Source organism: Neurospora crassa, linkage group V (assembly GCF_000182925.2).
Source record: "Neurospora crassa OR74A linkage group V, whole genome shotgun sequence".
NCBI classification, from domain to species: Eukaryota; Fungi; Ascomycota; class Sordariomycetes; order Sordariales; family Sordariaceae; genus Neurospora; species Neurospora crassa.
The window spans coordinates 4,517,814-4,537,847 of record NC_026505.1 but is presented as its reverse complement, the minus strand read 5'-3'; the positions used below and the strand labels follow the sequence as shown (position 1 = coordinate 4,537,847).

The window sequence follows — 20,034 nt, the reverse complement described above, 5'->3', positions numbered from 1 at the left end:
GAGGGATGAGAGCAAGATTTGAGACGGAATGAAACGGACGGTCAAAGAGAAAATGCAAAGAATATTCAATTATAACCAGCTCTCCAAGCTGATGCTGACCAGAAGCAATCGAGGATCTTCTCGCAGCAGTTCTACAATGATAGAATACCAAACAGTCCATCTTCTATCCTCTACGATATCCTCTTGTCAGCGTTCGACGTCCGCCTCGCCGCAGCACCTTCACGGCTAGTGACCACGCTATGGCTCCCAGACACGGGGTAGTCATGGAGAGGATGATCCTTGATAGCGCTCGAGACCCCCTCGCCGCTTCCATACATCAGATACTGGACGCCAAGATACGAGTCGCAGCAGGCCTGGAAGATACCGCAGCTCTTGAAGGACCAGGGGATCTCGCTAGACGAAGTGAAGAACCAGAACATCTTCATGGCGTCACCGGCCAACCACATGGCCAAAACCGACAGGCGGAAACCCTTGCACGAGCGCGACTTGTGGTTGATGAGGATCTGGGGGATGGGAAGGGTCGCTTCGATGGAGAGACCAATGTAGCCGATCAGAGAGGAGTAGGACATGTAGAGGGACTCGAAGGGCGAGAAAAGGATCTGGCAGACGACAAGGCCGGCGAAGAGGTACAAGACGAATTGCCAGTACCTGTGTGTGTTAGCTTTTACGTCGTTATGCAAACGGACAGCAGCAACTGGTATACGTACGGCTTGGGCGACTTCCACTGCCAGAAGTTGTATGGGCGCTGGTACTCTTCGTCTTGCGCCTTCGCGAAGGGAACAGCGGCGTCACCTCCCCTGGAAGATGGGGCAGGGCGGTGGTCCAGCGCGATCTTGAGGAGCACGACCTGGACTCCGACCATAACGAGGGACTGGATGAGCAGGGCGGTGTCATACTTGGCGCCGGGATAGTAGAATATCCTGCGAATCACGGGTGTTAGCTAGCGTCGCAAGTCGCAATGCGGACCATGGGCTTGAGGCGCAACTAACCTGAGCAGAGAAGCAACAAGCATGATCAAGGGAATGTCCAAAGAGAAGCCGGCGCTGGACTTGGCCTTGTGCATGGAGTGCGCTTGGTCGCCATAGGAGAGGATGGGCGAGAGGACGAGGAAGAGGGGAGTGATGCTGCCCGAGAGGGCCGTGAGCCACCACCACATTGTGTAGAGGCGCGTGGTAGGCCGGATCGAGATGTGTATAGTTAGGCGTCAAAGATTATGTATCGTCGCGCTTCGCGTTGGTGTTGCGATATCCAAAACAAAAAAAAGACTTGCGACGAAGAAAAAGGGGGTTGAACGGGATCGTCACAACGGATTGGCGAGTGCTGAACTGGGCGCGTTTGGTAGTACACTACAGTGCGTAGATCTCGGGCCGTGTATCGTGGTACCGTCTCTGTACGCCCGTGGAAAAAAAAAAAAAAAAAAAAAAAAGATTAAAACAAGAATATCACCAAAGACAGGAAGGAATCAACCAGATGAGGTGGTGTTTAAAGATTTGTTGAGTTCCCTTGACGGTTCACCGATCCGCCGGACTCGAACTCGGCGTTGAAGAGGAACCTCAAGACCTGCAAGCCAGGTCCGGGTCCATGGCGGGAGTCCGAAACGTGGGGATTTTTTGGCCGCCTCCCCCCCTTGGAAGACAGGAAATGGAACCAATTGGCGTCGATCTCGGACGGGGACAGGCCCTGATGCCCCTGGAACGCGATTGGCGATGTGGACCCGTCATTGGAGGTGACGAATGCGACGATTGCTTCTATCGGTATATTTCAGGTACCTGACTGATTTGGGGTATGTATAGTCAACATCTTTCGTCACGATATTCGATGCGGTTGGGGTGTGAGCCGGTGAGGTTGAAAGGGGAATCCCCGGCCGTATAGGTAAGTAACCTTGACAACTAAAAGTCAACAGTTCACATCGCACTTACGCGGCATACCTACAGATCGGATGTACTGTCCATTCTTGGTCACAAGTCGAGGTACAAGGTACATGGAAAGCCGGATACATAAGGAAGGAAGTGGATCCGCACTTTAACGGGTACCTACCCCTCCACGCCATTGCATGTTCTGTCGGGTAGTGTAAATATCTCTGAACGGACTGGATCTCACTTGACAGGCCTCTGACATGATGGCGTTTACATCACGTCCTCAACAACTTTTTGCAGTACGGCGATATTGGGTCACTTGATACGAGTAGCGAGACAAAGTAACCTCAATGACCACCGCCTCACATTAAGTGAAAGCAGTTTACAGCCCAGGCAGCAAACAAAACGGACGGTGTGAAGCTCGGCGCTCACACGAGACATCACAATGTCCGAACAACTAGCCGACGAGCTCGAGGCCATCAACTCCATCTACGGCGACGGCACTCTCTCCCCATCCGACGACGACTCACCCGCCACTTACATCCTGACTCTCCCCGGCGACATCACCTCATCCACCCTGCGTCTGCAGTTCCCCCCAGCCTACCCCGATGAACCACCCGTCGTTCTCGGCACCCACTCCTCCGGCGAGCATGCTAAGCGCGGCGCCGCTGCTCGAGACCTGGCTCTCTTCCGCGACGCAGTCGGCGAGGTGTACGAGCCGGGCCAAGTCTGTCTGTTTGATGCCATTGAGCAAGTGAAGGAACTCATAGCCGCAGTCACCACGGCGGAGAAGGAGGATGAGGAGGAGGAGGAGGACGTGGAGGAAGGAAATGGAAAGAGGGTATCCTCATATGACGCAACAGCAGCAACTCATGATACACAGACAGGAGGAGGGGGGGGAGGAGATCTCCTTGGCCCCGAACCTCCCTGGACGCTCTCCCTTCCCATGATCGAACTCAAATCGACCTTCATCGCCCGCTGCGCGCCAGTTACCTCTCCGCAACAGGCGGCGCAGTACCTGCAACACCTGCTGGCGTCGGACAAGCGGGTCCGGGCGGCTACGCACAACATCACGGCGTGGCGGATCCGCGGGCCAAACGGCACGTCGTTCCAGGACTGCGACGACGACGGGGAGACGGCGGCGGGCGGCAGGCTGCTACATTTGATGCAGCTGATGGACCTGTGGGACACCATGGTCGTGGTGACGCGGTGGTATGGAGGCCAAAAGTTGGGGCCGAGGAGGTTCGCGCTGATTAACGGCGCGGCGAGGGATGCGTTTGTTAGGGCGGGGTTGGTGGACGAGGAGAACAAGCAGGAAGGGAAGAAGAAGAAGGGTGGGAAATGAGTTGGCTGGTAATAGTCTCGGGATTGCCCAGCTTTGATTGCTGACAGTAACTACCACAGCAAAAATAATGAGATAAAGATCTCAAAAGGCCTATTTTGCAGATACCAAGATGAATTCATTCGCTACATCGCAGCCAAAACACCACGCAGCTCCGTCCAACCATGCAACTTTCTCCAAAGATTACAGCCAACGCAAAATTATCCTCCGCCGCGCCGATTTTTGACACCACGATATGAAGGAGTCGAAATTGTACAAACTTTTGGGCCTTTTTCACCATGAACGATCATCCCCAAAGCCGGGCCAACGCAGCATGTCCTTCTCAGCCACGCATCACAATCGAAAACGGCGTCACTCACCCCTGGCTTTTCAGCAACGGTTCCAAAATTCCCAGAGCCGTCACGGCTTGCTCACAGGACAAGATCACAGCGCCGGCCCTCGCCGTCGACAAGTACGACAGCTCCACGCTCTCCGCCATGGGCATGTCCTTGACCAACCTCCCGGCAACCCCCGAAACGATGCCCGTTGCCTCGAACGGCAAGTTGACCAGGTCGAGAAAGATGGGCACCAGCGTGCCCTCCGTCGGTCCCACCAGCGAGTCGCCAAACATGTCCACCAGCGCCTTGTCCAGCAGCAGCGAAGGGGGGTCATCTTGCGCCAGGGTCACCGAGAGGAACCGCGGCTGCGACACCAGCGCCGAGATGATGCTCGTGTACAGCTTGGTGTCGACTGTGTCGATCCAGCTGTTCCTCCTTCTGCGCGGGTAGTAACCGGCGCCGCCATTTGCGCTACCATCCCCATCAATCTCACCGCCGTAGCCCGTCCCGTTGCCTCCACTATGTCCATGGCCACGTCCGCCCTCGCCGCCCCCGCCGCCGTGGATACTCGTCTTCTCCCTCCCCGAGCAATGCACCAGCCTCAAACCGGGTTCCACAAACGGCACCACGTTCCGCCTCTTGAGCGTCTCAAACGTCTTGAGCTGCAGTTCCCCTGCATCTGAAGGGGGCGGCGTGGTCGGCATCATTGGGGTCAACATCCCACTAAGCCCGCCATTTCCACTCGATGCGCTGGCATAATGATAACCCATCCCGGACGCCATAGTCACCGACCCCCTCCTCGATCCATACCCATCAAACCCGTTTTCATCTCCGCCCTCCTCCTCGACAAATACAAATCCGCCCTTGGCCCTCAACGTCTCCACCACCGCTCTCCTGTCTTTGGTCGGCACCAGGATGAAGTCCGAGTAATACGTCGTGATGAAGAAAATCGGGATCCCTGCCAAGGCAAGCGGGCAAGTCAAGTCGACGACGCGCGAGCCGGCGTCCATGCCGGCGCTGATGACGGAAAAAACGGCGTAGGCATCCTTGGAAACCGAAATCGTTTTTGCCTGGTCTTCTGGTAGGCGCGCGATGGCGGGCTCAAAGACGGCGCGGGCCCAAGAGGAGGGGCAGACGACGGAGCATTCGAGGGGGGTGATGGAGATGTTTAGAAAGGTTGTTTCATCTTGGTGGTGGAAGTTACCGACGGGTGGTGAGGGTGTTGCTGATGGTAATGGTTGGCTGGGTGGAAGAAGGATCTGGAGGATGGGTTGGAGGAAGGTCGAGTAGAGAGGGAGGGGAATGTGGATGAGACGCAGGGTTCCATCCTGTTATTTTGGTTTCCGAGACAAAGAATTAGTGATGATATTGTGGGGTGAGAATGGTATAAAAAATAAGGAAAAGGGGATGTCTTACCAGGAAAGTTATTTGTGCGTTCATAGCAGTGAATGTGTGAATTGATTGCTTCCCTTGATCTGGAGTTCTCTTTGATGGTTTTCCGTAAAATGCCCAAGGCACACCTTGGTGGTTTTAAGAAAGACAGCCAAGATGGAACCCTTGTCACTTCTATTTCCTGCGATGATTCTTCCCCTTTGGAAATAAAATAAAATAAAACAAAGATCAAATGAATGGCGTCGAAGGAGTGATGAGAAATGAGGTGATCAAGGTGTGACCTTGTGACGTCTCGAAAAAGAGGAGTTGAGCTTTAAACAGTTTTTGGAGTAACACCTGGGTAAGGCGAAAGTGAGGTGCGTTTTGAGGGGTCCACTGGATCGTTTGGGTAGGTGACTGTTCCGGACTCCCGATCTATTCCGTACAATCAAAGCGGAGTCCGTCGAACGTCACGTCACAAAATGTCAGTTCTTGGGTTGTCGATCTGAAAGATAGGAGATAGATAGGTGGATCAGCAAGTAGCTATGTGAAACAAAGTAGGCTCGGTCGGACTGATAGAGACGCGAGTCCAGTCACCGAGGACGCGAGATGGAAAGGGAACTCTATGGGTAGGTGGGGGAGTATCGTCAAAGTATACAAGATAGGAGATTGTGGAAGTGGAAAGGATGGATGAGTCAACGAAGAGAGCAAGGACCAGAAGGGCCAGGATACATGGAGCTATTAAAGAAATTTGGGATGGATAAGCGAAGGTTCAGAAAAACAAAAGAGGGAAAAAAGACATGGGGATATCGAAAACAAGTGGAAGTTCGTTCGTCAAAGTGATGAATGTAAGAGGAGTGAGCGCTTCTCCAGTTCACACTTCCTTCTTCAGTTCTCCATCTGCTGAGTACAGTATCTACTTGCTCTCTTTGTGACATTGTAAAGCTTGGCGGGACAGAGGATGAAGGGGACCCGACCCGAGATCGGGGGGAAGCGTCTGGGTCCGGGAGAAGAACTGATAAGGTAGAGGTACCTTACCTGCCCGTGATTGTGCTATAACCTAAGCCGGGGCCCTGGCCATCGTGTTGGAGAACCTCTTTCGAACCCCACGGTGGTAGAACCTAAAGACGAAGTCCGCCGGCATATAGTACTGATGCCTGCATGCGATGCAGTATTTAGTGCTATGGCGATCGATGCAAGTCCTCGATTCAAATATTTGGATAGATCACCAGGCTGCATACCCAGGGGTTGACGATAGGTGTAGTGTACCTCTATGTTAGTGTACGCATGGAGTAGAACCTTAGGTCCAGTGCAGGTGGTGGGGTAGGCGATGTGAAGAACAACAGTCCGGACACGCTTCCGTTATAGGTATCGAACCAGACCCAGTAAGGGTCCGAGAGCTTTCTATCACATGAGATCGCCTGTGGGGGTATCTATCGGTCGGTCAGGCGCCTTGCATAGGTAGCTACGTATGTGTGATAGAACTCGACAAAACATAAAAAGAAAATGTCAGAAGAAAAAAAAGGAGTGGAGGAAACCCGGTGAACAATGTCTTTCTAGTGTATCAGAACCAGGGGGGGCAGGTGTCTTCGGCACATCACTTCAAGTTATCCACCTCCATGCTCGCGCACCTGCAGGTAACCGCGGGCGCTTGTCATGTCAAGCACCTCGGGTGCATCTAGCGTTCTCGAAATACTGCAACCGATTCCCATCATCTCTGTCTCACTTTGCCTTCTTGATGATGGATGTTGATTCCAGCGTACAGATTGCGGTCTTTGCCGGACTGCACTAAGATTCAAGATCACTCCGATTCGAATCATTGCCAAGCACATCATGAGTGGAAGATGTCGTTAGGAGAGGTGTCTACTTCTTTCTGTTTTGCATCTCCAGCTCCACCACTCTGGGCAAACGCCAGTAAGACAGATGGGTTACAACGCATACCTCCCAATGTACCTACAATGCCGGCACTAAGCAATGTAGTGTACTATACATGTAAAGCAAAGTCAAAGGACGAAACGCAGGTACCTCACCTCTGCTTGCGCCCTCGAGGTTGCCTGCCTGTCAGCCATGGGTTCTTTCACAGCCTTTCAGTTTCACCTCATTGCTGGTGACCTGGCGCCACCGCAACAACAATTAACTCTCGCAAAAGAGTTATTGGTTCTTCTCTTTGGGCAGCAGAAAGTGTGGGGGAAGCCTCTCTTGTGGAGTGGCGCAAAAAAAGACAGATCAAATCCCGAGAAGTGAACCCCCCCTCTCCTTCTTTCCCCTCTATTCCTTTCTAGTAGTCAGCCTGGATTGGATCACTATAGCCAGGAGGAAGCACATGTCGACCATCTTCGGAAACAGCCAACTTCTCGAGCCTTCGCCAGCCTTCACCTGATAGTATCCCTTCCAGTTACACACCGGTCATGTCGAGAAAACGCGGCACGTCAGAAGCCACACCGAGAACTTGAACTTGCCTTTGTACAACAAGAGACAAGAGATAACGCAGAAAAGAACGCCTCTGTTTCAAAGCTTTGTTCGTTCCCGCATGATTGGTCAAAAAGGTTCAATTGTATGTTCCGGTTTGATCTGCTTCTGCTTGACAGGTCGCGGTACCCGAGCTTGTGCCACCTGGAAGAGAAGGTTTAGACACCGATCATCGGACCGAGTTCTGGCTTTCACTTTGTCTGGTGACAGCGTCTGTCCGGAAGCAAATTATCAAACACCATGCAAGTGACTAGGGGATCCGGCATACCAAAGACCATGCTTGATGATCATCGGAATGTCGAGTCTTCTTATTCGGCTCAACATGCAACGGCAAACTGCAAGAAGGCTAAGAGCTCTCCGATCTAGGGGTAATGCTGCTGCAGCGTGGGACAGATCGCTTCAACCTATTGCGACATGCTGAATGGCAGTTCCCCATCGAAGAAGGATGCGACCATTAGCCGAACCGAAGGCGTGCAGAAATTCGGAACGACAGTCCTGCAACTCTCTCCATTTGCGGAATAAAACCCCCGGGATAGGTAGACATAGGGTATAACCTGGACGGACACAAAAATAGATATATCAGGTCAACAAGTCAAATGTCTTACAACATCCCGCACAACCCCAGGGGTACAATATCCGAGAGATTGCTGTATAGGTAGGTATGCGTGAAAGACAAAGGTGGCTGGGGAAGAGGAGACAACTCATCCGACATCGTTTTATTTTCCTACACGTCTTCTTATTTCTTGATACCCACAACGACGAGATTTCGAGGGCTCTGGCCATAGTCAAATACTGTCTCCACCCAGCAGTCGCGAACAATATCGGAATGTTCCTTGAGGAACAGGTACCGGTCAGTCACGATAAGGGACTCAACAACGCACGCGCTAAAGGCCATCAGGCTCCAGACTGCGCTGAGCTCCCGCTTTCGGGGCAGGTACGCGGCCTCGTACTTGGCAATCTCCTCGTCGGTGATGTCACTTAGCTTCTCGCGTACAATCTGGCTGTACTGGCTAAAGTCCGAGTTGGTCGTTAGCTTCGTGATCGCTCCGCGGACGTAGGCGCTGAACGAGGTGTAGCATTGCTTCCTGAGTGAGCCGATCACGACGGGGTTGGTGCTGAAGTTGAACGGGCTCTCGTTGCCATCCTCGCCCTCGCCCTCGCCCTCGCTTGGCCCGTGGTAGACCTTGGAAATGACCCCCTTGTCGAGGAATATCCTTTGCAAGACGGCGCGGTAAAAGTGGCGGGTGAAGAAGGCATCGCTCTCCTTGTCGGTCCAGTTCCCGGGTGCTTGGCACGCCATCATACGCGCTGTAATGTTGAGTCGGATGCCTTGGTCATTGTAGGTGGAGAGTTTCTCACTCATGGGGAAACCCTGGGGATCTCGTCTCTCGGACTCCCTAACAACACGAGCATTCAATGGCTGAAGGGTTGGCCGACTGAAGCAAGGCTTGAAAGTCGGAGGACCCAGTTTTTCGGTGAGAAGGTTGTAGCAGCAACCCACGATTGCAACGGCGTGGATAGACGAGTTGAGGACCATGGACCGGATGCCGTAGTGAGAGAGGTTGCCACATGAGTGGATGGACACAGCCATCATGCTGAGATCATCCTCGCTGTGAGTTTCCGTGTACTCCAGCTGGGAGATCACAGGGGCCAAGTCGGCATCTCCCAACTTGGCAACGACGTACTCAATGCTGCCCTTTCCTTCCTCCCGCGCATAAGTGGCCTGAAGCTCCTTTCTCGATCGGAGATCAATGGTAGCAATATCTTCGTCTGTCACACCCAGTGCCTTTGCGGCGCGCTTCAGTGCCTCTTCATCGTTGGCTTCTGACGGATCTACACTTTCCATAATGCGGTGGTAGAGCTTCTTGTTGCGGATTCTCTTCTCCCGCTCAGCTAGACCGGACAAGATATCGAGATCCTTAGCGCCTGCTGTGTTGGCCTCCTTGCTCTCCACGGCAACAATATGCTTGTTGTACGGAGGACTCGCCAGAGCGCGGCCTAGATAATTCTGGCCACTGCCAAAGTCTACCAAGTGCGTCAGTTCCTGTCCCCTCACCCGAGCGACGTCCTCCGAGAGCCTGTCGATGTATCCGGAAAAGTGAGTGACTTCGTGAACTTTCTTGGTGTTCATTCCCAAAGCTACCTGCCGAGGAAGCACCGGTAGTTTTGGCTTGCTGGGCTGGAAGGAGCGTCGTAAAGAAAGTTTCCTGATATCCTTGACATATTGAACCAGCGTCTCGGGAGGCTGTCCCGGGCCAGTTTGCGCGGCAAGTGTGTCAAGATCATCTCTCATCAAGAAATCCAAAAGGACCATGGGCTCGGTCTGCACCAGGTACTCCTGCCATTCCTTGGGAACGGCAGAGACAAATAGGCCGGGCTCGCTGGTGAAGAAGTCAAGAATGTGGACACCACCACAGAGAAACTGGAAAAGGTGGGAATTGGTCGCAAAGTCCAGCAGACTGTCGACATATTGGTCTGCAGATGAAAAATCATCCGAGTATGGAAGAGGCTTTTCTGGCCTCGCAGTAAAGTCGATCGTCATGATGTGTATGGTGAGTGGTTGTTCATCTGCATTTTTGGCACATCGCCATGAAATTTTGGCTTTCTTTTCGCAAGACTCATACGGTAAAGTGTATGCATGAGGTACAATCGCATGTGTATAACCTTTATGGCGACAGCTGGCGGAGCATGGGATGCCAGCTGTCCCGCACCCCAAATGCTCCGCTGCGGATTTGCACCGGCCAATGCGGGCTCCCCCACGATCCGCCGCCTGCCCGGCAAGTCTGCACGCCCGGTTCCAAATCGCGGGTTGCGGGTTGCTGAGAGCTGAGAGTCGAGACTCCTCCGCGATTCCTGAACCGAGTTATGCCCATTGCGACAAGGTGACTTATCGTCGGCTAACAAGATGGTACCTACAACGGCCTCTGCGATTTCCGGGAATATTTGTCCAAAAGTTCTAACATTTTATTGCTAGGTGTTCATCCTGGGAGTCAACTTCAATGAGCACAAGCTCGTCCAGGTGCGCTCTCCTCCTCGTCCTCGTCCTCGTCCTCCTCTGCGCTCCAAGAATCACCCTGGTTAACCTTCCACTTGCGAACCACAGAAAGCTCTCGAGAGCTTCTACGGCCTAGGCCAGCAGGCCTCTGCCCGCATTCTCGCAAAGTATTCGATCCACCCGCGCGCGAAGATGGGCACCCTCCCGCCCAAGATCGTCACTGCCCTGACGGCCGAACTGTCGACCATGACAATCGAGAACGACGCCAGGAGGCTGGTGCTGGACAACATCAAGCGCCTCCGTGATATGGGTACCTACCGCGGTCGTCGCCATGCCATGGGTCTGCCCGTGCGCGGTCAGCAGACGAGGAACCAGATCGCCAACGCCAGGAAGCTCAACAAGATCGAGCGCCACGGTTGAGCGAGTCGATGACGGTAATGGTGACGGGAACCTTGGAGAATACCATGACGTCTGGATATTTCTGGAGCAATTCTGCTACGCGACATTTGCTTCGATAGCTGTCGGACCATGGGATCGAACGCATGGACAGAGAAGAAAGAGATGTGCCTGACGTGGCTCGGCTGGGTGTTGTCGAGCTTTTAGAGCAGGCAGGCAGGCAAAATCAGTGTACGATACGTCAAGCCAGAACGAAGACACGCTGGGACGCAAAAGGAATCAGGCGCGGCGTTGTAGAGCAATTCATCGGATCAAGTCAAAACACGGGCAACTTTTTGCTTATTGACTCGAATCACGACAGACATTTATGATACCCAATTCCCGAGTCTATATGCTAGCCAGATCTTGTGTCTTTATATAAGCAGCTTGCCATCTGCAGGCTCATCTTGGAGCTATCTACGCTGCCACAAAACTTTGCGGAAACACGGTAATTTTCTCTACGTGCCGCCCATTCAGATGTCTACTCCTCGGGCATCAAGTTAGGCAGATCATCCTCCAGAGCCGACTCACCAGCAGCTTGCATCGTAGCCGCCACGAGCTCAACATCCCTCCACACGCGGAGTATGTTACCGCCCACGACCTTGCTCACATCCTCATCACTAACACCCCGTCGAAGCAGCTCGGCCACCAAGTCCGGGTAGCGCGAGACATCTTCCAGTCCCTTCGGGACGACTGGAATCCCATCAAAGTCACTACCCAGACCGACATGATCATATCCAATCAGCTCGCCAATATGAATGATATGGTCAGCCACATGCTCCAGAGTCGCATTGGCCGGGTAAAAATCCGGCAGCCCATCGTCCCTGTCCGGCGCCGCCACGCACGAGATAAAGTCGGGTGAGAAGTTGACCATAACCAGCGAGTTGCGCTCCTTGACCAGACGAAGGACGTCATCCGGCACGTTGCGCGGGTGGGGGCACAGCGCGTAGGCGCTCGAGTGGCTGAAGATGACAGGGGCCCTGCTGCCATTCCAGTCCTTGCCCGAGCCACCCAAAACATCCTTCATCGTGTCGACGCTGGTGTGGGCCAGATCCACGATCATGCCGATGCGGTTCATCTCGTTGACTAGGGCTTCGCCGGCCGGGCTGACGCCGCCCCAGTGGGACGGGGCCTTGCGGAATGGGTTCTCCTGCAGGGCGGCGTCGGCGTACTTGTTGCCGCAGTTGTGGACCAAGGTCGCGTAGCGGACGCCCAGGGCGTGGTAGCGCCGCAGCGTGGCGGCCGAGTTGCCGATCTGGTGCAGGCCCTCGATGCCCATGGGCGAGATGAGCTGGTTGTGGTGCTTCCAGGCCTTGTAGGCGGCTTTGCTGGAGACTGCCGGCCCGAGGTCCTTGGGATAGGCGGCTTTGAGGCGGTCGACTAGGTCGATCTGTTGGAGGGTAGCCTGGACGGCTGTGTGGTTGGAAAGGGATAATGTCAGACTCTTTTTCTCTTGACGTGCTATGCAGTAAGGCTGCGTGAAAGGTTGAACCCACCGGGCAGATAGTTTTCATCAGAAAAGTCGGAGCCGTTGGCAGGGCAAGGCCAGAACAAGCTCCAGAAGGCCCCTCCGTTCATACCAGCTCTCAGGCGTGCAAGGTCGACATGACCGGGGAGCGTGCCGTCTTCCCAGCCGGTGGTAAAGTTCTTGTCATTGATGTGGTTCTTGAAAGCGGCTCGCAGCAGGATTGGCAAATCATTGTGTCCATCTATACTCTATGTCAGTATTTGGTGAATAATTATTGATTTGTGGTCGTACCGATCAATGGAGTGTGTGACAGGATACGCTTCACGCGTTTTTCAATGCTCTTCTCCCTCGGGTAGCTGGGCAGGCAACCCGACATGCCATAGCTGGCGGGTCGGACGAGAAGGTGAAGCAATAAAAGAGAGATGATCACGGCGGCCCAGAACTTGCGGCCGAATCCTCGCCGTTGACGGCGCGTGTTGGGGGCGGATAAACGCTCAACATCATCCCCGACATCGCGGGTCTTTTCTTCCTTCATCTTCTCAGGGACGACTGTTTCACCAACGTTATGGCCGAAAAAGCGATGAATGAGGGAAAAGGGAAAAGAGATGCGTAAGTAGAAACAGGGGAGCGTGTTTACGGTGTTGTCGTTGAAGGATTAGAAATCGCCTAAAGCTTAGCGGGGTTACTTCATCTTAGTTGATAGTCCGCGGCGTTGTCATGTCATTGATGATGCGACCTGGAAATGCATACACTTCTTGAGTTAGATGCAAAAGAAGCGTGTATACTTAGTGTAGACCTACCGGTGCGTCTCAAGCGACTACATCTAGAATCCGAGTCAAGGCACGAATAGGTAATGTCGAAAGGAGTCATGAACAGTTACTCCAACTGAGATCTACACGTCTACTGAGTGGTTCGTAGAGTGGGTATCTTGGCGTATATGTATAAAGTGCAGCATCCATAACTGACGGGACCACAGCCTTTGGGCCGTGCCAGTTCCTTCATCTCCCATCAAAGTACATGACGAGCCCGAAGCACAATACTACTCAAATGTTCATATTCTGTTGTATCTCATCGGCGACCTTAACTCTGCTGGCGGCGAAGCTGCCCGATGGTGATGCTTTGCTACACTTTGTGGTCTGGACATCCAACGAGAGAGCGGTCTTGGCATGGACATCCGAGGAGGGACAGTGGGGTTCACAGCCCAAGTCTCAGTCATTCAGTTCAGCACTAATCCGCAGACCATTCACCTTCAAGTAGTGTAGAAGTGTAAAACTACGTTTCCAGAAAGAAACAGACACGGGAACTTGAGTTTGATAGGCTCCATCCCGTCTCAAGACCCCTCGACCCCTACACGAGGAGGTTGAGGTTACCTATTTTAGGGCGTACTTGTACCTCACGTGTGGATCCTTCTGACGCTGCCCCTCCTCCAATGAAACTTGGAACTGAATGAGTGAGACTTGGCTGCCCGATGACAGCCAACCCACCATGACACTTCTCGGTGGACACCGTCCCTGCACCTCCACCACTTCCACTCGGCCTGCCCGTACCTACCTTACCAGACTTACCTACCTGCAAGCGCACCACATCCTGCCGTCCACCTCTTCTAGTGTAGGTAAAGGAAGTGCACCCATCTGCGTGCTGTACTTGAAGAAGTTTGAGTGTGTGTTGCCCCTGTTTCACGAATGCCCGTTCGTCCCTTGTGCTCACTGACTGCTATTTCTGACTGCGACATCGACAACGACTGGACTTTTGCCTTGTGTCTTTCCAATTTGGCTGCCGGTGCTTCTCCTTCCCCTCCCCTGAAGCCCCCCCCCCAGCGTTTCTTCAACTTCACTTCTTTTTACTTTGACACTTTAGCAGGCCACTGCATTTTGCTCTTGTTGTTCCTTCCTAGTTCCGTCGGCGATCACCGCCAACTTCATGCTCATCACCCAGGTACCTAGTCGACTATCCAGGTAGTGATTTGGTCCCATATCCGGATAGTTGGATCCCACGACAAGGAGACCGGCATTGAGCTCCGTTGAAAGAGACCCCCGCTGCTATCACGGTGCCTGCGTCGTCTCCATCCCCAGGCCACTCGGCGGCGCTGCGCCCCCCCTTTAATCCCAGACCCGCCAGACTTACCCACCTTCCCGCCGCCTAGTTCAACTGGCTCTTCGAGAAACGACACTGACGGGATCAACCACCCCGGACCCCGACTTGGACTACCCTGACGGATCGTATACCGTATTCACCGGCCTCTCCTCAATCAGACCTAGGCGAGGATTATCAGCTGGGATCCTGCTTGCCTCAGCCTCACTCCAGCGTCGCGCGCCGACCAAAAACTCTCGCTGCCCCTGCTGCCACAAGTTTTCCCACAGTTAATTCATCCCAAACATCATCGTCTCTGCTACATACCACCGACTCATCCTATCGAGCGATAGCCCTCCTTACCACAATGCCGGGCTTCGCGGACTCCTTCTGGTCCAACGACTACGCCGCAGGTAAGTAGTTTGGCTGTCGCCAGTAGATCCGCTGTCGTTGTCGGCCGTGCTGACGCACACGTGCTCAGGCCTCGGGGTCCTGTTTGGCAAGCTCCAGCAAGGCGTGGTCGAAAACCGCCAACTCCTGACCATCGCTCGCATGCGCGCCGAAGCCGAGGACGTGTATGGTCAGCGTCTATCCGAAATCGCCCCTGCCGTTGACAAGATCCCGAACGGCTTCAACCGCGACGATGGCGCAAGTGTGCGCAAGGTACGAATCACATGCCAGCAAAGCCAGACCAGGCTTCATCTTGGCCGAGACAGCGTTGACTGACTTGTCTCCCCCGCCAGGCTTATGAGGGTGTGCGGACCGAGATGGAAGACGCCTCCAAGAACCACAAGAAAATTGCGCAAAACATCCGAGATCTAGTTGTGAACCCCTTTACGCGCTGGTGCGACGCCCACGAATCTCGGCTACAAAATTCGCAGGAAGAGCTCCAGGCAAAGATCAAGGCCCACGACAAACAAGCCGAACTCGTCAAGAAGCTGCGCAGCAACTATTTCAACAAGTGCCGCCTGGTAGAGGATCTCGAAGAAGAAAACAAGTTGGCCTTCCAAGACCCCGAATCGGCAGCGAGCCCGAAACCCAAGCAGCCAATTCCCGAAATCAAGGTTGAGCCCGAGGAGGAGGAAGATGACGAGCCGTACGAGATTGGCGATGAGACCTATTCGCCTGACCAGATCAAGAAGATCCTCGCCCACATGCTCAACAACATCAAGATGGGCGAGACCAAGGTCCCGATCCTGGGAACGTACCAGAACACATCGGCTGGTACGGATATTGTCGAATACTTGCAGCGGCATATGGGCACTACGAGCATCAGTTATGCTGAGAGAATCGGCCAGGATCTCATCACCCACGGCTTCCTGCGTCTGATCGGTAATGTCGGAAACACTTTCGCCAACAGTTCCAGGATGTCCTACCAATGGCGCCCTCAGGCGTTCAAGCTGGCTGGTGTTCCGGAAAAGAAGGCTCCCGTTGGCCGAACATTCTCGATGCCCCTATCCAACGGATCCGAAGGGAACGACTCGCCAGTTGTCGGTGTCGTGAGCGAGTACCTTGCCAACTGGAACATCCCCGGTGTCAACAATGGACGCCCCAACGAGACTCCGTCTGAGCGCATGCGCCGTGAGGCCAGAGAAGCTGATGAGAAGTACAAGGCTGCCGTCCAGAAGCTGGATGAGATGCGGTGTGAGCTGGAGGAGGCCATCTTTCTGCACCTCAAGTTCCTCGAGCGTTGCGAGCTTGACAGGCTCAAGGCTATCAAGACCGTGGTGTTGGACTTTTCTGGTACCATCAGCAACGTCATTCCCAGTCTGCAATCTACTGTAGACAACATGATGCTTTACCAGGAGACGGTCCAGCCATTGGGCGACCTCCGTTACCTGCTGGAGAACTATCGGACTGGCAGCTTTGTGCCCAAGGTTGTGACCTACGAAAACTACTACAACAAGGTTGATGAGCAAACATTTGGTGTAGATCTCGAGGCCCGTGCTCGGGCGGATAAGAAGCGTGTGCCGATCATTGTCACTACTCTGCTAACGTACCTGGATCACCACTACCCGGATCTAGAGGGCGATGAGGCTCGACGTGGGGTATGGCTTCATGAAGTCTCCCTCAAGGACACCCACAAGCTGCGCGCCAAGGTCAACAATGGAAAGCCTCCCTCGTTGGAAGTCTTTGCCGAGTTTGATGTTCCCACCGTCGCCAGTCTGTTGAAACTCTACCTACTCGAACTTCCTGGTATGCTCTCACCAAACCCCCCACTGGAATATTGGTATTGCTTTACTGACACGGATATTTTAGACTCTCTGGTATCCTCTCATGTCTACGAAATCATCCGGACCATCTACAACACAACACAAGATAGCAGCGAAGACGCCCGCATCCCTGTTCTCCAACAGACTCTGTCGCAGCTACGGCTCACCAACATTGCTACCCTCGATGCTTGCATGAACCACTTCACCCGATTGATCGAGCTCACTTCTGCCGACGAGGAGTATGTGGCCAAGCTGGCAACTACCTTGGCCCCATGCATTCTCCGCCCACGTACCGAAACATCACTCACCATGGAAGAGAAGCACGCCTACCGCTTGATTCGCGATCTGTTCGCGCATAAGGATGCCATCTTCAGTGAATTGAAGCGCATGTCCACTCTTGGCGCCTCTGCGACCATTTCGGGAAACAACAACCGTCCACGCGCAATTTCCACCGACGAGAGCAACCGCAGGGCGAACATGGAAGAGCGAAACCGATTGATTCTGGAGAAGGCCAATGGTGGCAGAAGCAGAGCTACATCGCCGGCACCGGGACCACGCGCTCACCGTCGCGACAGGAGCGTTGGCGGACCTGAGACCCGATTCCCCATTTCCCCCAGCGGTATTACGAGCCCTACTTCTAGCCAGCAGCATGGCAAGAGGCCAAGCCTGGGCCCTGTATTGCCCAAGAGGTCCAGTCTCGAGGTTCCGGAAGAGGCTGGTTCAGCCATAAGCCACCCAGCCGATGGAAATTCGAATGGCGCTGCCCCTGCTGAGGCCGGGACGCCTAAGTCCGAAACGGCTGACCCCTTGGCGGATAAGCGTAGCAGCTTAGTAGAGAAGCGCAACAGCCTGGGTCGGAGTGGTGCACGCATCTCGGTTGGCCGTCGCATCCCTGTGGTTGCCTCGACGACAGCCGCCTCTCAACAGCCAAGCGGAACCGAAAAGGAGAACTTGAGTGGCGGCCACGCGCCAGTGACGCTTGTGGACGCTCCAATGGATGACTAGAGGCGAGTGGTTGGAGCTAGATAGAGGTGGTCGGTTTGGTTGGGTAGCATTGGAAAAGATGGAAACTTGGTAATTACGAATCGAATGATAAACTATGACATTTTTATCCATACCGTTTCTACACTCCCCTTTCGTTGCTTTAAATATCAAAACGTGTAGAATCAGAGCAGGCCATGAAATGGAAAGTCCGGCTGGGAAGGTGACGCCAAGATCATCGGCTATTCTGTTGTCGATGAGAAGCCGCCGTGGACGCATTCACTTGCCTCGAGCGAGAGAGTAAGACTGACAAGACCGAGAAGATACTGAACATACACACAATGACGACTGAGCACTACCTTCCTAGCCTATGAATAAAAATCTCGTACAAGTGAGATCTTTCCCAAGAGTGTAGGTATTGAAGGGAAGGTTAGGTTTTCAATCCTTGTAAAGTGGAAAGGTCCACTCGGCGAGGAATATGATAAGACGCTGTGTTGGACTAGCGAGATTGGAGAGATGTGTGTAGATTGGAGAACTATCTATACAAGGGAGAGATCCCTGCTAAATACTAGTGGTTTGGATATGGAAGGTAGTGTGGGTTATCTAGGCACAGGCCACCCTTCCTACACACCCCCACAAACCAACCAGCTAACTAACTACTACTATAAAATCTCGTAATACTTTGCTTAGTGTTTATACATTTTACTCTTTCTTATTTGACTAGGGGATATCCTTCTTAATTATACCTAGTATTTTAATAAATTTAGTATACTTATCTACTTTTAAACCCTTAGTAAGACCGTCGGTAGCTATATTCTTACCCTTAATATAGATGATATTAAATTCCTTCTATTTAATTTATTCTATAATTTATTTATATCGAATATTGATATAACGGTTCCTTATAGCGCCTAAACCGGTTATTACAATATCCTTCGTATTAGTACTATTTATAAAAAGAATTTTAAGAGGGGGTTAGGGATAGCTAAATTTATTAAATATAGTAGAGAGTTATTAATTAGTCTTAGTTGCTAGGATAAGATTAGTAAACTCTACCTCTATTATATTCAATGTAATAAAAGTTTACTTCTTTAATTTCCAATAAATTAGACTACCGGCTAGGAAGGCCATATATCCAACCGTACTATACTTCGTATTGATATCGTTAACGAAAGACGCGTCTATATATATACGAAGTTGGAGATCGCTAGAGAGACTAACTTTACCTCCCAAAAATATACCTAAATCGGGGGTCTCAATAAAGTAATAAAATAAATACTTTATTACTATTTTATAAAAATCTATCGATTTAGCATTACCCTTATATAGTTTATTAACTGTAAAAGTAATATCTAATCTTATACCGGTTAAAATATAATTAAAAGAATTAATCTTCTTAATAAATATCTTTTATTTATAGGGTTGTTCAATACCCCTATAGATTTTAAAGTCTAGTATCTATAGAGTCTTAACGCCGTAGAAACTATAATAATTAAACTTCTTAATAATAGATTTAATATATTATAATTATAAAAGAAATACTATTTTTTAATTTCTATCCCTTACAATATTATAACTTAAGAAAGTCCTAACTAGCCTAAAGTATTTCAATTTAAAATAAAATTCAAATTATTACTTAATATTAAATATAATTATTTTAATAGGGGTAGTAATTAAAAAATTATCGATGTAAAGTATAATAAGGGTATTAATATAGTTGTTAATAAAAAGGTAAATATTAGAGGATATTAGGATAAATCCTATATCCTTCAAAATAGGTAGTAGAATCTAAAACTAATACAAAGGACTCTTCTTCAAACCATATAAAGCTCTATATGGAATATAGACTCTATATTTATCTTTCTCGAAGCTAATTAATTATTTAATATAAATAACCTCGTCTTTAAGGATTATTATATTTAAAAATACTATACAGAAATCAAATTACTTACACTCTAAATTGTTAATAGCTATAATAACTAGAAATATCTTTATGCTTATAGTATATACGATTACTGTATAAAGGTTTTGAATATTCTAATTATTTTATTTAAAATTACTATAAATAACCTATCTAATACGGGTAAAGGTCTACTTATTAATATAATTAACTTTCTCGTCATATACCTATTTACCTAGCAAAACCTCTATATTAAGCGTACGAGGTATAAGAGAATAGACTTACTATTATTCGAAAGCTTTAATTTAACGTTTTATAACTGGTAATTAATATAATTAATAACGAAGGTCTTTTCTAATTTAATAATAGTTCTTAAGGATTAATATAATTCTTATTTTAAAATCGTATTGAACTTTCATTACTATAAAGCAAAATAGGTAATCTTTAGGAACTCTATCTCTTTCTATAAAACCAAATAGAAAATTACCAACTCTTTTTACTATATTTATTTCGTTAAAATAGCCTAGTACGGTTATTAATCTTAACTGTAGAAAGTAATGTACTAGCGCTGGAGAATTTAATAGCGGTATAATAACTACTATAATTACTTTATTAAA

The 20,034-nt window shown here is 50.9% G+C and overlaps 7 protein-coding genes across 7 annotated transcripts; 3 read left to right on the top strand and 4 right to left on the bottom strand.

The window, feature by feature from the left end:
• Window positions 1-58: 58 nt before the first annotated feature.
• NCU09543 (PQ loop repeat protein) lies at window positions 59-1,580 on the bottom strand. The gene is made up of 3 exons (XM_953669.2): window positions 990-1,580; window positions 708-920; window positions 59-648 (listed from the first exon to the last, which is right to left on the bottom strand). The coding sequence occupies exons 1-3, from the start codon at window positions 1,154-1,156 to the stop codon at window positions 171-173; spliced, it is 858 nt and encodes a 285-aa protein (XP_958762.1). The 5' UTR covers window positions 1,157-1,580; the 3' UTR covers window positions 59-170.
• Window positions 1,581-2,089: 509 nt separating this feature from the next.
• NCU09542 (impact family protein) lies at window positions 2,090-3,904 on the top strand. The gene has a single exon (XM_953668.2). It carries the CDS (start codon window positions 2,302-2,304, stop codon window positions 3,199-3,201), a length of 900 nt encoding a protein of 299 aa, XP_958761.1. The 5' UTR covers window positions 2,090-2,301; the 3' UTR covers window positions 3,202-3,904.
• On the bottom strand, window positions 2,202-5,776 carry NCU09541 (hypothetical protein). Its single transcript, XM_953667.2, has 2 exons — window positions 4,932-5,776; window positions 2,202-4,843 (listed from the first exon to the last, which is right to left on the bottom strand). The coding sequence occupies exons 1-2, from the start codon at window positions 4,953-4,955 to the stop codon at window positions 3,554-3,556; spliced, it is 1,314 nt and encodes a 437-aa protein (XP_958760.1). The 5' UTR covers window positions 4,956-5,776; the 3' UTR covers window positions 2,202-3,553.
• Window positions 5,777-6,838: 1,062 nt separating this feature from the next.
• NCU09540 (hypothetical protein) lies at window positions 6,839-9,965 on the bottom strand. The gene has a single exon (XM_953666.2). The coding sequence runs from the start codon at window positions 9,895-9,897 to the stop codon at window positions 8,092-8,094; it is 1,806 nt and encodes a 601-aa protein (XP_958759.1). The 5' UTR covers window positions 9,898-9,965; the 3' UTR covers window positions 6,839-8,091.
• Window positions 9,966-10,101: 136 nt separating this feature from the next.
• Window positions 10,102-11,234, top strand: NCU09539 (putative mitochondrial 37S ribosomal protein SWS2). The gene is made up of 3 exons (XM_953665.2): window positions 10,102-10,263; window positions 10,330-10,374; window positions 10,459-11,234. The coding sequence occupies exons 1-3, from the start codon at window positions 10,261-10,263 to the stop codon at window positions 10,768-10,770; spliced, it is 360 nt and encodes a 119-aa protein (XP_958758.1). The 5' UTR covers window positions 10,102-10,260; the 3' UTR covers window positions 10,771-11,234.
• Window positions 11,015-13,144, bottom strand: NCU09538 (microsomal dipeptidase). Its single transcript, XM_953664.3, has 4 exons — window positions 13,054-13,144; window positions 12,545-13,004; window positions 12,282-12,494; window positions 11,015-12,198 (listed from the first exon to the last, which is right to left on the bottom strand). The coding sequence occupies exons 2-4, from the start codon at window positions 12,786-12,788 to the stop codon at window positions 11,267-11,269; spliced, it is 1,389 nt and encodes a 462-aa protein (XP_958757.1). The 5' UTR covers window positions 12,789-13,004; window positions 13,054-13,144; the 3' UTR covers window positions 11,015-11,266.
• A 595-nt stretch (window positions 13,145-13,739) lies between these two features.
• Window positions 13,740-18,053, top strand: NCU09537 (rho-GTPase-activating protein 8). The gene is made up of 4 exons (XM_953663.2): window positions 13,740-14,736; window positions 14,805-14,986; window positions 15,067-16,519; window positions 16,583-18,053. Exons 1-4 carry the CDS (start codon window positions 14,691-14,693, stop codon window positions 17,539-17,541), a joined length of 2,640 nt encoding a protein of 879 aa, XP_958756.1. The 5' UTR covers window positions 13,740-14,690; the 3' UTR covers window positions 17,542-18,053.
• Window positions 18,054-20,034: the final 1,981 nt, after the last annotated feature.

Bases quoted from the DNA above. Each gene is read 5' to 3' on its own strand.
- NCU09543 (XM_953669.2), bottom strand. From the start codon at position 1,156: ATGTGGTGGTGGCTCACGGCCCTCTCGGGCAGCATCACTCCCCTCTTC. The intron at 921-989 runs GTTAGTTGCGCC...CGTGATTCGCAG, and splicing joins CTTGTTGCTTCTCTGCTCAG to GATATTCTACTATCCCGGCG. The intron at 649-707 runs GTACGTATACCA...TAACACACACAG, and splicing joins CAGTGGAAGTCGCCCAAGCC to GTACTGGCAATTCGTCTTGT.
- NCU09542 (XM_953668.2), top strand. From the start codon at position 2,302: ATGTCCGAACAACTAGCCGACGAGCTCGAGGCCATCAACTCCATCTAC.
- NCU09541 (XM_953667.2), bottom strand. From the start codon at position 4,955: ATGAACGCACAAATAACTTTCCTG. The intron at 4,844-4,931 runs GTAAGACATCCC...CCAAAATAACAG, and splicing joins ACGCACAAATAACTTTCCTG to GATGGAACCCTGCGTCTCAT.
- NCU09540 (XM_953666.2), bottom strand. From the start codon at position 9,897: ATGACGATCGACTTTACTGCGAGGCCAGAAAAGCCTCTTCCATACTCG.
- NCU09539 (XM_953665.2), top strand. The intron at 10,375-10,458 runs GTGCGCTCTCCT...TGCGAACCACAG, and splicing joins ATGAGCACAAGCTCGTCCAG to AAAGCTCTCGAGAGCTTCTA.
- NCU09538 (XM_953664.3), bottom strand. From the start codon at position 12,788: ATGAAGGAAGAAAAGACCCGCGATGTCGGGGATGATGTTGAGCGTTTA. The intron at 12,495-12,544 runs GTACGACCACAA...CATAGAGTATAG, and splicing joins GTCACACACTCCATTGATCG to ATGGACACAATGATTTGCCA. The intron at 12,199-12,281 runs GTGGGTTCAACC...CCAACCACACAG, and splicing joins TGATGAAAACTATCTGCCCG to CCGTCCAGGCTACCCTCCAA.
- NCU09537 (XM_953663.2), top strand. From the start codon at position 14,691: ATGCCGGGCTTCGCGGACTCCTTCTGGTCCAACGACTACGCCGCAG. The intron at 14,737-14,804 runs GTAAGTAGTTTG...ACACGTGCTCAG, and splicing joins GTCCAACGACTACGCCGCAG to GCCTCGGGGTCCTGTTTGGC. The intron at 14,987-15,066 runs GTACGAATCACA...CTCCCCCGCCAG, and splicing joins ATGGCGCAAGTGTGCGCAAG to GCTTATGAGGGTGTGCGGAC.